The sequence below is a fragment of the Crocuta crocuta genome, unplaced genomic scaffold, assembly GCF_008692635.1.
Source record: "Crocuta crocuta isolate KB4526 unplaced genomic scaffold, BGI_CrCroc_1.0 scaffold96, whole genome shotgun sequence".
NCBI classification, from domain to species: Eukaryota; Metazoa; Chordata; class Mammalia; order Carnivora; family Hyaenidae; genus Crocuta; species Crocuta crocuta.
Genome location: NW_027531522.1, coordinates 980,577 through 997,433, shown reverse-complemented (window position 1 = coordinate 997,433; position 16,857 = coordinate 980,577). Strand labels below are relative to the sequence as shown.

The following is a 16,857-nucleotide window of genomic DNA, read 5'->3' as shown; positions in this document are numbered from 1 at the left end:
CCTGAGTCTTCCTTTGTCTTCACCTCTCACATCTACAACTAGTCACAAAGCTCCGTCTCTATTATGTATATCCTCAGACTCCATCTTTCTTGTTTCTCGCTTGTCCTAGCCATCATCTCCGTCCTGGCCTCCTGCGGTTATACTTTTCTGAACTCCTTGCATCCAGTCTTCCCTCCTTTCTTCCTTTCTTCCTTCCTTCTTCCTCCCTCCTTCCCCTCCCTTCCAGTCCCTTCACTACACTGCAGCCAGAGGGACCCTTTCAGAAAGCATAGCTGATCCTGGCCCTGTTTTGCTCAGTATTCTGTTCACTGGCTTGCACTAGCCCTTGGGTGAGCCTTCACCTTATGATCCTCTGTGCTGGCCCAGAGTAAGTACTCCCTAAGGTACCTTCTCTTGCTGTTACCTATGATCCAGGTCAGCTTCTTTCAGTTTCTTTCTTTCTTTCTTTCTTTCTTTCTTTTTTTTTTTTTAACGTTTTATTTATTTCTAGGAGAGAAAGAGAGAAAGACAGCATGAGCAGGGGAGGGTCAGAGAGAGAGGGAGTCACAGACTCTGAAACAGGCTCCAGGCTCTGGGCTGGCAGTCAGCACAGAGCCCGATGCGGGGCTCGAACCCACAAACCGCGAGATCATGACCTAAGCGAAAGTCGGACGCTTAACTGACTAAACCACCCAGGTGCCCCAGCTTCTTTCAATTTCTTAAATGTGCTACCCTCAGGCTCAGTCGGGGGGCTCTTATACATGTGATTGAGTACTTTGAAATATCTTAACATGTTTTTCTCTTTTGCCTGTCCAAGAACATGATCTTCACCCCAGGCTGCCTGAGTCATCTCTCTATCTGGGGGGATGATTAAGATTTGTTCCAGAAGGAATGCAAGAAAATGACTGGAGTAATACTCAGTTTTTAGCATTCAGAAAGAGGAATTTATAGCAAGACCCAGGCTATCTCTTGAGAACTGTCTGTCTAAATTGTTTTATCTTCTCTTTAGCATATAGAGGAAATTTCCAAGGGTATACCAAATGGTTTTACACAAGAGAGAAAAGAAAGAAAAGGGAAACCCTTTCCAATTCTAGGGTGATGGTGGAAAGATGAAGCAGAGAAAGAGACCCAGGAGAGTGAGATGAGCTTTAAAAAAGTGAAGATGACAATGAGGGCAGAAAGAAGTTCTCACCCGCACACTCTCCACTACGCTACAGAGATGGCCACAACCAACACGTGGTTGTCATCCACACTACAGAGAGGCCACTGCTGCAGACCGGGCTGAGCCGTGGCCTTGTCATTTACACAGGGAGATGTGAAGTGATTAAGTAGAGGAAGTGGTCAAATTGAGCTTTCCCAACTCTTCCCTTAGTTTCCAGAAACCCCAAAGTCACTGAGAGTCTGTCTGGGGAATTCCTAGAGGGGTTGCTCAGGCTGGGCAGTGAGGCACAGAGCAGATCATCTGAGCCAGGTCTGATTAGGAGTCACAGCCAGACCTCCGAGGGTTCTCAGCTCCAGCCAAAACCAACCCGAGCCCTAGTCTGCTCAGAGGAGCAGGAAGCCCCGCCTGTGTGAGGAGAGTGGACCACGAGCTCACCCGATGCCAGTGCCGGCATGGGAGGCCAGTAGAGTACCTAGCAGCCGGGCACACACACAGGCAAATGGGCCCAGAGGCTAGAGACCCACGGTACCCAGAGACCCTCCCTTTTCTCCCTGCCACAAGGTCTTGTAAGCCGTCCCTCATCCTGTACACATGGTGCCATCTGAGAAATGAAATAGGCACTTTTATCCAAGAGAAACTGAACTCTATCTAAAAGGGCTTTATGGATTTATTAGATCTGACTAAGCTTTACTGCCCTCCCAGCCAGTAGGTAGGGGCATAGGGAGAGACCATGGTAGAGGTGAAAGGAACTGTGTCTTAGGATAGTGTGATTAAATTTTGTGACCAGTGACATACATGATGCTTTCCCTGCATAGAAACCTCTCTTCACCCCTGCATCTAGCTAACTTGTGTTTGCCTGGCTGAGTACCTCCCCACCACCCCATACTTTATTTAGCCAACCAGTTGTCACACTTGATTGTAATCATATATTTAACTTGACTACCTTTCCTACTAAGCTGTAAGCTTCATAGCTTACATAAGCACTTTGTCCCTAGAGCCAAGCATGGTACTGGCCCTTTGAACATGCTCAGTAAATACTCTTGAATGAATGACGAGAAGCAGGATTTTCCACACAATTGTGTGATTTTGAGAAAGTCAGTTACAATCTCCAAGGACATCAAAATGCTCATCTACAAGGATGAAAAAGAACAGTCTCTACCTGATATGGTTGCTTGCTGTGAGGAATAAACAGCATGATACAAACAACCTACTTGTTATAATTATAGACACTTTATAATTTTAAAAAATTGAGCTATTACCATTATCATGAAATAGTATTCTCACTTAGCCCCTAGCTCAGTGTTGTATATGTAGTAGGTACTTGACAAATAGTAAATGAATACTTTAAAAAATAGTTGCTAACTGCTGGAAATATGAGTTCCTAAAATAGCTTCTTTCTGTTTCCAAAAAAAGTAGCCCTTTGTAAGTTTGGTATTACTTTAAATATCAAGCTACTTAATTATGCTAGAAGTAGGATTCAGTTTGCTGATGCTAGTTATGAATACAGTCTTTAAGAAAACCTTTTGTTTTTTGTTAAATGGATATGTTTTTACAAAAATTCCCCAGACATCTCAGAAAGTAAAAAGACAAGGGAGCTTGTAGACATTATTAATGAAATACATTAGCAGTCCCTGTTATATAATCAATCAATAAATAATATGATCTCCCAGGAGGTAAACTCCTTTAGGCAAATCAACTAATGTCTGAAAAAGCAGTCTTATGTAGACTAGAAAATGCAAGAGAGACTAAATGTAAAGGGCAGTTCTCAGTTCTATGGATTTCTCTCTGGGGAGCTCCATTTCTAATAGGATAGTTAACATTTCAATACAAAAGTACAGAATGTACTTCTTGTGATTTATTTAGACATTGTTCTTATGACAGAATATTTTATGGCTTTCAATTTCTTATTACCCACATGCCCAATTTTAGACCAAATCCCCAATGAGTAATGTAGGTCAAAGCGAAGTTGTGATTTATTTATTAATAACCCACTTTTAGCATCAAGTGAGTCAGTTATACCTGAACTTAAAAACTGTGAATTTCCTCTTATTCCTTCCTTTCTTCCCAAATAATTCCGTTAGGTGGGACTGAGCAGACACAAGCAAGCGGGGTACAGCTCAGCATGAGGTTCGAGCCTGAGGGTGGTGAGAAAGGCATCCCTGCTGGGAGGGAGGTGGCAGTGTGGCTGAGCATGGAGTGTCGAGTCCCTGGGAGGGACAAGGAGAATGTCTGTCTAGGGAGATGAAGATGACCCTACTTTAGGTTATCAGAGCCTAAGCTAGGTTACAGAGACATCTGTGTAGGGGTCAAGGTGCAGACAAGAGATTGTTCCATCAAGGGGGATTAATACCATCAGGAAATACAATGTGTTGAAGGGGAGCCAGGTTTCTTACTGTTAGAGAGAAGAATTACACATATGGGAGGGCCGAAAACTGAACCTAGTAGTGTTAGATTGGAATTGGAGTTATCAGTGTGAATGCATGGTTTTCAATATATAGAGACAAATATAAAAATAAATATAATGGAACGTGCATGTGAGACGTGTGTGTGTATGTATATGTGTATACATGTCACTTAGCTATTTCCATGAAAAGGGCTTGCAAACATTGATGTACCAAAAACAAGCCCTTCAGGCACTTAGCTCTTGGTTTCTAAATGCAATTCTCAACTAATAGGAAGCCAAGATTCTTAGAGAAAGACTAATTTTAATGGCTATACAAGATGAACATGGAGCTTAATGTGCCCAAAAGGAAGGAAATGTTAAAAGAATAATGGTAACGTGTCAGGAGGACACAGAAGCCAAATTGAAGGAACTCTCACTGAGCAAATCTGGGAAAATTTTAGCATCAAAATAATGATAATAATGATGGTAACGATGGTAACTCATTGAATAAAATAGAAATCCATTAATCCATACTTGCGTACTTAGATATATAAATAAATGAATGGAAAGAAGCAAAAGCTTTTCCCACAGAAGAATGCCAACTAATAAATATAGAAGGGATAATGAAATTTTTAAAATTATCATTTGGCAGTCATCATAGTAATAATTAATTCATACCAAAATGTCAATGGATCCTAAACTAGTGTGTTAAGTTTTGATTAGAAATAGGATATTTATACTGTGGTTTAACATAGTGCTGGAAGTCCTAGGCATCAGCAATCAGACAACAAAGGAAATAAAAGGCATCAGAATTGGCAAAGAAGAAGTCAAACTTTCACTTTTTGCAGATGACATGATACTCTACATAGAAAACCTGACAGACTCCAGCAGAAGCCTGCTAGAACTGATCCATGAATTAAGCAAAGTTGCGGGGTACAAAATCAACATACAGAAATCGGTTGTATAAGTGTGAGGAAAATCCAAATTCAGGAACATTCTACAAAATAACTGGCCTGACATGTTAAAAAGGGTCAAGGTCATAAAATTCAAGCAAAGATGAAAGAACTCCAGATTGAAGGAGACCCAAGGGACATGACAACTTAAATGCAACACACGGTCCTGGGCTGGATTCCTTTGTTGTAAGGACAGCATATTAGGGACAATTGATGAATCTTCAGTAGGGTCTATAGATTAGATGGTAGAAATGTATCAGTGTTAATTTCCTGATCATATTAGTTGTATAGTGTGCGTATGTGGGGGAACGTCCTTGTTTGTAGCAATCACTAAACTATTTGGGGGTGAGGGGCATCATATGGCCTATTTACTCTTTAAATGGTTCAGGAGAAAAGTTTTTTGAACTTCTCTTACCAACTTTTCTGTAAGGTTGAAATAATATCAAATAACAATTTTTTTTTGNATGTATCAGTGTTAATTTCCTGATCATATTAGTTGTATAGTGTGCGTATGTGGGGGAACGTCCTTGTTTGTAGCAATCACTAAACTATTTGGGGGTGAGGGGCATCATATGGCCTATTTACTCTTTAAATGGTTCAGGAGAAAAGTTTTTTGAACTTCTCTTACCAACTTTTCTGTAAGGTTGAAATAATATCAAATAACATTAATTTTTTTTTAAGTTTTAGTTACTTTTTGAGATAGAGAGCATGAGCAGGGAAGGGGCAAAGAGAGAGAGAGATTGGGGGGAAAGGGAGACATAGAATCTGAAGCAGGCTCCAGGTTCTGCATTATCAGCACAGTGCCCGACGTGGTGCTAGAACCCACAAACTGTGAGATAGTGACCTGAGCTGAAGTCAGACGCTTAACTGACTGAGCCATCCAGGTGCCCGAACAAAAAACATTTTTAGACTATGGAGTGGAGCTGGGGTTTTAGCATGGAATTCTAAAGATGTTTATACACACACACACACATATGTAATGCCTAAAGATATACATGTATATGTATATATATATGTGTATATTGGTAGTTGGATGTTATGAATCTTGAAAATTTGAAGGCTAGTCTCAATATATATGAGGGGAATATATGGGGAGGAAACTAGGGAGAAGAACCATTTTTGAAAGTTGTCAGAGCTTTAGAATTTTTATAAAATAGAAATAGAAAAAATAGAAATTTTATAAAATTTTTATAAAATAATATTTCACTCAGATGGAATTTATTGCTTAAAAACAAAGTTTAATGTTTACTTATTTTTGAGGCAGAGAGAGGCAGAGAGAGTGGGGGACAGAGGATCCAAAGTAGGCTCTGTGCTGAGAGCAGAGAACCTGATGTGGGGCTCAAACTAACAAGCCGTGAGATCATGACCTGAGATCATGACCTGAGCTGAAGTCAGTGCTTAACTGACTGAGCCACCCATGCACCCTAGACAGAATTTATTTTTATACTTTGGGGAGTTGACATTTATTTGAAAGAAAAGACATTTGTAATTCTTTCATTATCTGTAGCAGAACCATGAATAAATGGGCTGTTGTTTTTAGAGCTTTGTGGTTCCAGCTCAACCTATAAGCTCAAGCATTCCAAACTGAATATTCTCCTAAGTTGAATTAAAGGTTTTTTTTTTTAAGTTTTCTTATTTTGAGAGAGACAGAGACAGCACGAAACGGGGAGGGGCAGAGAGAGAGGGAGACAGAATCCCAAGCAGGTTCCACACCATTAGGACGGAGCCCGACACGGACCTCGAACTCATGAAACCATGAGATCATAAAACCCAGAGTCAGATGCTTAACTGACTGAGCCACCCAGTCACCCTGAATTAAAATTTTTTAACGTTTATTTAATTTTGAGAGAGAGAGAGAGGCAGGCAGAGAGGGCAAGTGGGGGAGGGGCAGAGAGAGAGGGACAGAGGATCCAAAGTGGGCTTCACACTGACAGGAAAGAACCTGATGTAGGACTCGAACTCACAGTGAGAGCATGACCTGAGCTGTGGTCGGATGTTCAGCCAACTAAACCACCGAAGCCCCTCAAAGTTGAGTTAAACTATTCAACATTATAGATTTCATTGTAAAAGACTCTTGACTACAAGGATCTTTTAGTTGTAAGGACAGGAAAACCAAACTAGCTCCAAAAAGGAGTAAGATACAAAAGGCAGTCTCATAGACAGGAGGAACAGGACTTAGGGGACTGAAACCAACAGAAGAATGGAAGGCAAGAAGTACAACCACTTGCTGCCTCTTGCTATGTTACTGGAGAAACTGAATCTCTCCTCTCTGTTCTCTGTGGTTGTCTACAGACCAGCCTCTGGAGTTTCATGTTGCCCATCAAGGCTACTTACTCAAAACAGCAGCCTCAACCTTCCCCGCCTCTATGACCTGCGGGTTCAATGGGAATAGCTAACCGACCTGGACTTTAGCACCCTGAGTCAAAAGGAATTTGGAGTGGGAGAAGGAGCTCGGTTGGACAAGCTGGGTCAGATACCTTCCTTTGATCCTGGTAGCCATGACCAGAGAAAGGGCTGCTATGGTCTTAAGCAAGCCTGCCTGAACCTTCCCATTTTGCAAGTAAATGTGAATAAAGAAAGATTTTCTTTTAAGAGCATTATGGAAAAAGAAAGACAAAGAGACTTTCTAAATATACTAGACAATATGGTTTCTTATTGATGCTCACTGCCCTGTATTCTGAGAGATGGTCAAAATTTTAGTTTTTATTTGTTGAAGTTAAATTACACGAAATATACCTGGAAATTCTACCATGAAGTCAAGAATGGATTTCAGAAAGAGGTACCTGGATGGATCAGTCAGTTAAGCGTCCAACTCTTGATTTCAACTCAGGTCATCATGTCATGGTTCATGAGTTAGAGCTCTGCGTGGGGTTCTGTCTTCCTCTCTCTTTTGTCCCTCCCTTGCTTGCTCTCTATATCTCTCTAAAAATAAAAATAAACTTAAAAAAAGAATGGATTTCAGATGTTTTAAAAGTTTTTATTTGGTAACAGAGAAAAGAAAATAGTACCAATTCTGCCTTTGCAAGGAATGATGAGTTTAGGTCAATCAAAGAGGACTTTGCTTATATTTTTTTTAAGAATCACCTTTTTACTCCCTTAGTTTTTCTTATTGTAGAGTGTGTTATTTGGACTAAAATTAAATGATCTTAGTTTGCAGCTCGGAAAATTCAGTTCCTGAGAAGTTCCAAGCAAAAGGAAGATTTTTATTGGGGAGGGAATTCAGAGGAGGGGGGAAGACAGGGCAATAGGAGAGGTGATTGGGGATAAAAGGGAATGAAAAAATAAGAAATCAGCAATGATAATGCACCATAAATGAAGAATATTCTGTATGCAGTTGTTCCTTGAACAACACAGGTGTGCTTGTACATGGATTATTTTCAATACAGTATAGTACTCTGAATGTATTTTCCTTATTATTTTCTTAATAACATTTTCTTTACCTTACTCTGTAGTATGAATACAGTATAGAATATATATGATACACAAAATATGTAGTAATTGACTGTTTATGTTATTGGTAAGTTTTCCAGTCAACAGCAGGCTATTAGTAGTTAGGTTTTTGGAAAGTCAAAAGTTATATGCATATTTTCGACTGTGGAGGTTGGCGATTGGCACTCCTCGGCCCCATGTTCAAGGGTCAACTGTACTCAACTCTCTGTAACTGAGGTCCAGTATTATACATATACATACATGCAAAGTCACACAAAATCAAATGACAGAGCTCTAGGTTTTATGGTTTTATGTTCAAAGCCAAGGAGAGTGCAGTGAGCAGTGTGGTCTTGATGTCTTTAGGGGAAGCACTACATAATCTCCATTATAAGATATGAGCTGAGTATTAAAGGGAACAATCTAGTGCCAGGTAGACTGGAGAGAGGACAGATTTCCAAGGGAAATCACATTACTATGGATAGGAGTAGTGATTGCACAGAATCACTTACCTTGTGTCATCTTACAGACTCTCTGAAAGCTAAAGCTGGAGATAACCTTGAATGTCATTTGGTATATTAAGTGCAAAAATGTCAGGCGATTTTTAATATCCCTACATGTAACACATAATGTGAATATGAATTTCCTGATGAGAAAGTATAAAGCTTTCACAAAACTAAATAATTTGTCACCCCAAAGCCATAAAGAATCATCGATTTATCCCAGTATCCTAAGTTAACAATGAAAAAACAAAAGCTTTGGCCCACTGTGAGATGGATCTCAGCTGAACCTCATTCACTGCTCACTTGGTGTTTGTTAAATCCCAATTCTGACTGGTGGAGCATGGTGACGTTTGGGGTCTCCTGGAATAAGTGCCAATTCAGAGTTGGCATCTAGCAATCCCAGAAAAGTCTGATTATCTCCTTTTCCCCAGTGCACAGTCACCCTAGTAAAAAGCCATTGGTCATTTTGGGGAAGGCTCAGAGACTTTTAATAGTATAAACATTTGGTCGCATACCGGGGTACTTTCTCCAAGGGTGACCTCCCCTTCATTCAAGGGGTTCTATGTCTATAAACCCGCTCAAGTCTTGGGATTGATTGAGAAGCCATGACTGTCTGTTTTTGATGATTCACGTTACACTTTTGTTCACTTGACTTGGGAGTATTTTACTTATTCAGATTAAGCAAGAATTTAGTAGACTTCCCATCTGTTTCACTTTTACTAACACCGATATCAACTAAGCAACACCATTGGTCTCTGCAGTGCAGAGTCTTCTGATTACTGCTTTGACTCTGCTGCCCATTATGGTAACTGTGCCCACCTCACCCTTGGCAGTTGAGGACTACCATGTGGCCCCTGCCACTCTGTGATCCAGTTACTCTCATTGTATTTAGCTTTCCTAATTCAGTGGCATCAGTTCCGGTTGTAAGTTCTAGCCTACAGAGAAGAGTGATAATGGAGTCCTCAAGGGTGCTGGGACCACCATCAAAAATGTATTTCTCACAGTTGTATTGAATGGCATGTCCTCTGGATGTTCCCATGTTGGGTGAGTAGGTCATAAATGAAAAGTCCTCTGTAACCTTCCAGTCTTCCTAAGTCTTTGACTCTCTTCCTCTAGAGTAAACCAGTGTAGTTCCAGCATTGTAAGTTTATTTACTAGGACAACATTTTGGTCCATGTCGGAGCCAACCAATCAATTCGGCTGGGTAAAGCCCTTTCTTTCCCAGGCTGCAATATTAAATGCAAAATCTCTGCGTTGTGGGTCTCTATCAGCAAATTCAGCCTGACCCAAGTTTATGTTCCTTCCACCATTATCCCAATCCCTTTATGAGATTCTGTGTTCGACTTTCAGTAATCTCAGCTCTGCAGCTACCAGAGAGAAGGGTTTCTTTTAGGGCAGACGTAGAAGCTTTCAGGTCATTTGTGTAGCACTTGAAGCCAGGAATTTGAATCCCTGAGCTCATTCTTTTTTTCCCTTCATCCTACCCAGTGACATTAACAGAAACCAGCCAATTTCATTCTATTCTTTAGTTTGACAAAATGTTCAAGGATATCACCCTGAACCATGCTTCTTATAAGTGTTTGATTACAAGTATCCAATGCTGATATTTTGTGTACCTCTGTTTGCCTCATCATGCCATGGCTATCAATGCTCTTTACTCCTGGATACAGAGCCATCCATGTCTCTAATCTAACTAGATTAGAAAACCAATTCCAGAAACCCCTGAACCAAGTTAGAAAAATCATCTTTAAGATTATGTTCCTCTAGAACCACTCTCAGGACAAAATCTGTATCAGAGTTCTCCAGAGAAACAAAATCAACAGGATATGATGGGTCGGAGTGGAGGGTGGGCGTGAAGAGGAGATTGACTTATTTTAAGGAAATGGTTCATGTGACTGTGGTGGCTTGGTGACTCCAAAATCTAATGGTAAGCTGGCAGCTGAAGACCCAGGGAAAAGTTACAATTTAAGTCCAAGGTAGTCTGCTGGCAGAAGTCCTTCTTACCCAGTAAAGGTCAATCTTTGTTCTGTTAAGGCCCTTCACTTCTTGAATAAGGCTTATCCACAACGTGGAGGATAATCTGCTTTACTCACAAGTAATTTCATCCAAAACACACCTTCCCAGAAACATCCAGAATGATATTTGACCAAATATGTGGGTACCATGGCCAGATTAATCATCATAGTATCTTAACTTCATCAACAGAATGAGGATATTAGATGTATAATAAACTGTATGGACTCTTCTTATTGGAAAAAATCTGTATTTTCATAATTTCAATTCTCATTCCTGCAGTATTGTGTTTTTAGCAAACAACAACAAAATATCACGCCCTTTGCTCTCTTTAGATGTCAAGGGTTTTGCTGTATGGTTACAGCAAATCAAGTTCCCTGAAGTTGTCCAGTTTGTTGAAACCACATTGGAAGCCACATATATAATGTTTCTTCTGACTTCCTAAGACCGTAAGAGACCTCTTGACACAATTTTTCCTTAGAAACAGGACTTACACAATAGGGAACAGAGTTGTTGTACAAACCATCAAGCAGCCCAGGAAACCTTGTTGGAAGGGCCTCAAGCAACATGAGAATTTCAATATAATCAAGGCTGAAGAGTCATTAATATATACCACCTTTATGTTCCTATGGCTTTGACTTTCAATGGATTATTGTCCTCTCTTCTGGTCTGTTTTCTTTTCAGCCCTGATCTCTCTCTCTCTGGCCTCCTGTTTCTTCCAGTATCTTCTCACTATCCCCACTTTCTGTCTGGAATTTTCCACCTTTTAGCATCTTCTCTCTTGAGACACTTACATAACTGTTTTCTTTGGTGACTTATTCCATTATTCCCTCTCTGGACCAGATGATTTTCCTAATCTTCTTTTACTTCCTAGGGCTCCTGAACTCATAATTTGGATTCTTGTTGCCTTTTAAATTAATTAATGGCAATCATTTTTAATAGAATTTTGCATTTTTCTACCTTCCTAGCCACTTTTCTTGTGAAAGTTCATACCAGGTGAAAAATCCCTTTGTCCTCAGGAAACTTGCTCCAGCTGAAGTTTACTAACCTGAAAATGAACACAGACTTTATTACCATGAAGTTGCCTGCTAGCTCCAAAGCTATTTGGTTGTGTTGGTAAAATGAAGTTGAGGTTTAGCACTTGCAGAAACATTTCACACACAAATGAAATTCAGTAAATACCTTCTTGTGGCACTCCTTCATAGTTGAGTATATGTCTTGTTTTTAATGTGAAAATCATCTGATGTTATTAGATACAAGGGTTCCTTATTCTACCTAGTTACACTGTCCCTTTTTCACTTATTTGAGAGCTTTTCTTTTTCCTTCTTCATGTTCTGGACTAATTTTTTTTTCTTTCCACGCAGTTTACAGTTTTACATTTCCTTAATTCCATACAGGAACCAGGTGTAAAACATTATTTCTGCAGGATCCTAAAAGCCACTAAATGATAGATAGGTAAGAGCACTGTAATTCATTACCCCTGCACTCTGTACTGTAACCAGTGGTCCTTGAAGGTGATGTCAATACCAGGGTGTTTGGAAGACATCATTGGAGTGCTGGAAAAAAAATCATATCTAAGTTTGAAATATTCATAGTACAGTTATTATTTAATCTCATCTTTTAAAATTATCCTCATTTACGGGTTTCACAGTGCATATATTAACATAGTAATGGAGCATCTGGGTGGCTCAGTTGGTTAAGTGTCCGACTTCAGCTCAGGATCTTACAGCTCATAAGTTCGAGCCCGGTGTCTGGCTCTGTGCTGACAGCTCAGAACCTGGCTTTGGATTCTGTGTTTCCCACTCTCTCTCTGTTCATCCCACACTTGCGCTCTGTCTCTGTCTCTATCTCTCTCTCTCAAAAAAAAATAAAGATTAAAATAAACTTGGTAATAAATATATAAAGAATAGTCCACCTTTAGCTATATCTATATCTAGTGTGGTTGTTCAAAACTTTATTATTCTTTGGGATGTGTGATTAAAGAGTTTGGAGACCAAATGTTCATCCTAGAAAATGTTTATTCTCATATTAATATATCCATGTAATATAATCTCATATTAATATGAAACCTAATGACTCTTAGGCTTTGTAGACTCATTATTGACTATTACCCTTATTAATTTGCTCCGTTATATGTAAAATCATTTGGGTCTTGTATCAGTTAGAATTCCTTGGTTGTGAGCAACAGAAACTAACTCTGACCAACTCAGGCAAGGATACTGACAATACTGGTGGGCTTACAAAGTTAAGGGAGAAAGAAGCTGGGCCATCTGGCCTTCTAAGAACAGAGCATCACCTGGACCTGTCTTTAGAGCCTTGCCGTTGGTTGACTCTACTCTGGTTACCTCCTTCCTGAGTGTCCATTCCATTCAAGATTCACATTAAAAAAAAAAAAAAAAAGATTCACATTTCCAAGAAAAAAGAGTCTGAGTGGACTGCCTCAGGTCACATATCACACCCTAAAAAACTTTTTTCTAGAATCCTTCCGTGTGTATTTCCTGGGGAGTGTGGCGGGAAGGTTCTTTGTAACCATCCAGGCTTACACATTCAGACCGCAGAACATGACTACTTGCTAATAAATGTCAACTCTAGTAACATAATCTTTTCTTTATATTCAGAAAAGGGAAAAAAGATCACATGATTAGTCTAAAATGTCACTTAACCAGCCCTGAGCAAAACTTTTGATGTTTTTACTTGGTTGTGGGTTTTTTTCCTTTCCCTTTGCATTTCAGTTAAATGACATTTGAATTTTTAAACTATCTTTGTGAAACTGAGACAAAAATGTTCACCAAGGATCAAGTATAATGTAAATTTAAATAAATAAATACCCTTAGAATAAATCCTAGTAAATTTAGACTCAATCTTAAATTGATTTTTGTTTTTGAGAGAGTGTGTGAGCAAGTAGGGGCGAGAGAGAGAGAGAGAGAACAAAAGAATCTTAATCAGGCTCCACTTTGAGTGCAGAGCCTGATATGGGGCTCGATCTCATGATTATCAGCCAAAATGAACGGTCAAATGCGTAACCAACTGAGCTACCCAGGTGCCCCTGAATTGATATAAAAATCATTTGCTTTTCCCACTTATATGAATAAATTATGATACTCTGATACTATCGTAAAACCCAACCTTAATCACTTCTGCCTTTAATTCATAGAAAAAGACAATCTAAAATGTTTATATTTAAATTTAATTTTTCTGAAGGTTAAAATGCCTGGAGTAGAGGGTAGAAGTAGGAGTATTTTGGAGAAATGTGCTATTAAACGATGATTCTCTTTCTTCAGATAGTCAGTTAGAAAATATTTAAGGGAGAATATTCAAGCACAGATTAGATAATCTCCTTTGAATTTCAAAAAAATTATTTAGTGAGGATATTTTTTTCTGTCTTATTAACTTTTTCAAAGACAAAACTTGAAGGGCATAGATGAAGATTCTATTTAGGTCAGAACTTATACATTGGTTGAGTAGGTTAGGTCATTGTGAGATGCAATCATGTGGAACTAAAACAAACTGCCTACCCTCTGCCCAAGTATATTCCACCAATTTTTGATTATATTTCACTGAAGTACTCATTTGTCTGTATATGGCCTTTGAATTTCATGATAAATGTCAAATGCCATCTTGGAAGAATCAAATTTATCCAAATTTAAATCTTAATTAGTGCCTTTCTCCTGTTTGGCTTATAAATAGTCAGAGCCTAAAACAAATGTGAAACCTAGGAGGTACTTTTCAAAGCAGGGAAATCAGGGAGTGGAGGCCCATGGTGTGGGTGTAACCCATCAAGTTCAGAGCAGGTCAAGGGAAGAGCACTGGACAGCCTGCATGAGGAGCAGGAGTGTGAAACGCAAGGACAGACTTTATTCCTAATTTTCTTAAGGGTTAATTATGATTATATCTAACCAGGTATAATTAGTGGGATGACATGACTGAAATATTTGGTTTTGCCTCTTCACTGTAGTCCTTCCATCTCTAATCTCTAAAGGAAAAGAACTGATTCTATTCATGGTGTTAGGTTAGCTAGATGCCATTAATTTGAAACTAGACAGGTGTGATTTGTCCAAAGTTGATCATGTGATGGAAAAGAATTTGATTCATATTCACAGGTAACCTACTATGTGTATATAACCATAGAAAAATTTTCAAATACACCACAATTTGGTAATGGGCAGAGAGGGAGGAGGAGGGAGGAGAGGAAGCATACTATTCAGATAAAAATCACATGCCAAAATAAGTAACATAGACAGATAGTTAGAAATGTAGAAGGTCAAAAAATAGAGGTTAGTATGACCAGGAGCAGATTAAATATCAGCATGCGGGAATAAGACTTGAAAATGGGGCTTTACGGATGGGGAGGTTTGGATATGAGAAATAGAAAATAAGAGGACCTTGGCTAGACTTTGGCTATGACGAAATCCTGACATAGGATACTTTAATATGAGATGCAAGCCCTGTGGCAAAGACAAGTCTGTTCTTTAAGGGGACAGAAGTTTTTTATTAGTTTGTAAGTAAATTTCTTACAATTGGAGTCTCTTTGCATGAGTAATTAATGCAGGAACTGAAGCCTTGTCTCTTCCTTCCAGGTGTGTCTGCACAACTCACCAGCACGTGGCACCGTAGGAATACATCCGTAGGAACACCATTTTGGATGGCTCCCGAGGTCAGACAGTTTTGAGAGAGACAAATGTAATATTGGATCCTTCCCAATTTTCCTTTACATGCATACTCTGTCTCCCCGTGTTTAGGAATGTACTGGAAGGAAATGCCAGCTGTGTCATTTTTATGAGAGATTTTTGTATGAGAAGGAACATGGGAGGTGCTCAATACAGGAGCTGTGAATAAATACATGAGTAAATGAAGAATTGAAGTAATGAATCGATAAAGTAAAGAGAAACTGCTTGCATCCTTAATCTTCTATGAAATTTACTTTTAGTTGCTTAGCATGTATCTATATTATTGATATATTTTGTTTTTATTATAACAGAAATATTATGAAAATCCCTAGCCTTTGTTTAATATCAGATTTTCACTTATTAACCTACATAACAGGTTCCTACATTGAGTGAGGCTGCCTGGGGGCCAAGCCCAGCTTGGGTCGACTCTTGGGAAGTGGTGGGTAAACTGCCAGAATTGCTGAGGGAGGAAGTTTTCTAGAGTCCCGTCTTTTCTCCACAGCCATTGTTAATGCCTTTAATCTTTTTAATTATGTTTATCAGTAAAGAACACTTATGTTTGAAAACTTAGCCTCTGGGAAAAGTTCTGCTACTTATCTATCATTTTCTAGGGAGTGAAGGGAGAAGAAGTGGTTCAAATACTACATTATTATTGCAAAATCTTTTTTTTTTTTTAAATGTTTTTTATTTATTTCTAGGAGAGAGAGAGACAGCGTGAGCAGGGGAGGGTCAGAGAGAGAGGGAGTCACAGACTGAAACAGGCTCCAGGCTCTGAGCTGGCAGTCAGCACAGAGCCCGACGCGGGGCTTGAACCCACAAACCGCAAGATCATGACCTAAGTGAAAGTCAGACGCTTAACCGACTAAGCCACCCAGGCGCCCCTATTATTGCAAAATCTTAGAACTAAGTGTGAAGATTAATTTTTTGTGTGCTGTTTCCACTTTAATACTAATTCAATTATTACTTGCAAAAAAGTAAAATGTAAATGTAAAACATGGAGAAAGGATACATTATCTTAAGAACCTTTTAAAGACTCCAGTGGATTAAAAAACTTTTAAAGTGGGTGTACATCTTGGAATAAAAATAGAAAGTGTAATCATATAAACAAAACCAAAATTGAATTAAGGGATTCTCAAGAGAGAGTTTCTTCAGTTTGTTCTGGTATATTACTAGTGTTTTAAAAGCTCATGAAAAATTTTTAAAAATAAATTAATAAAATGTAAGAATAATGTTAACAGTCTATCTTATTTATATATTAGTAATATAAATGCTGTAATATGTAGTAATTGTACTATTACTTATTAATATTAAATAATAGTATAGCTTTATATTTCTCATATGTTATAGTAACAAAGCCATTATTATATATTTAAGTTTGCTTTTAGTGAAAAAGCAATTAAAAATTTTGTTTAATGTTTATTTTTGAGAGAAAGCATGAGTGGGGGAGGGACAGAGAGAGAGGGAGACACAGAATCTAAAGCAGGCTCCAGGCTCTGAGCTGAGGGCATAGAGCCTGATGCAGGGCCCAAACCCATGAACTGCAAGATCATGACCTGAGCCAAAGTCAAATGCCCAGGCACCCCAATAAAGAAAGCAGTTTTGACTAGTGGATCTTAGAACAACTGTAATCTAGAAGTAAAAGAAAATTTTTTGATCTATCTGAAATTTAATTTCCAAAGTATTAAATAAGTTAATAATAAAATCGATACTCCTTAATAGGCAGTTACTAGACTATCACTTTACTGCTAAGTCATTATTTATTATTAGTAAA

General features: G+C 38.8%; 1 protein-coding gene across 1 annotated transcript in view; it reads left to right on the top strand.

The window, feature by feature from the left end:
- The window catches only part of MYO3A (myosin IIIA), a 230,212-nt gene that overhangs the window by 38,482 nt on the left and 174,873 nt on the right, over positions 1–16,857 (top strand). Inside the window, exon 6 of the mRNA XM_077772437.1 lies at positions 14,997–15,073. Coding sequence (XP_077628563.1) covers positions 14,997–15,073 — 77 coding nt within the window. The remainder of the gene's footprint in view (positions 1–14,996; positions 15,074–16,857) is intronic.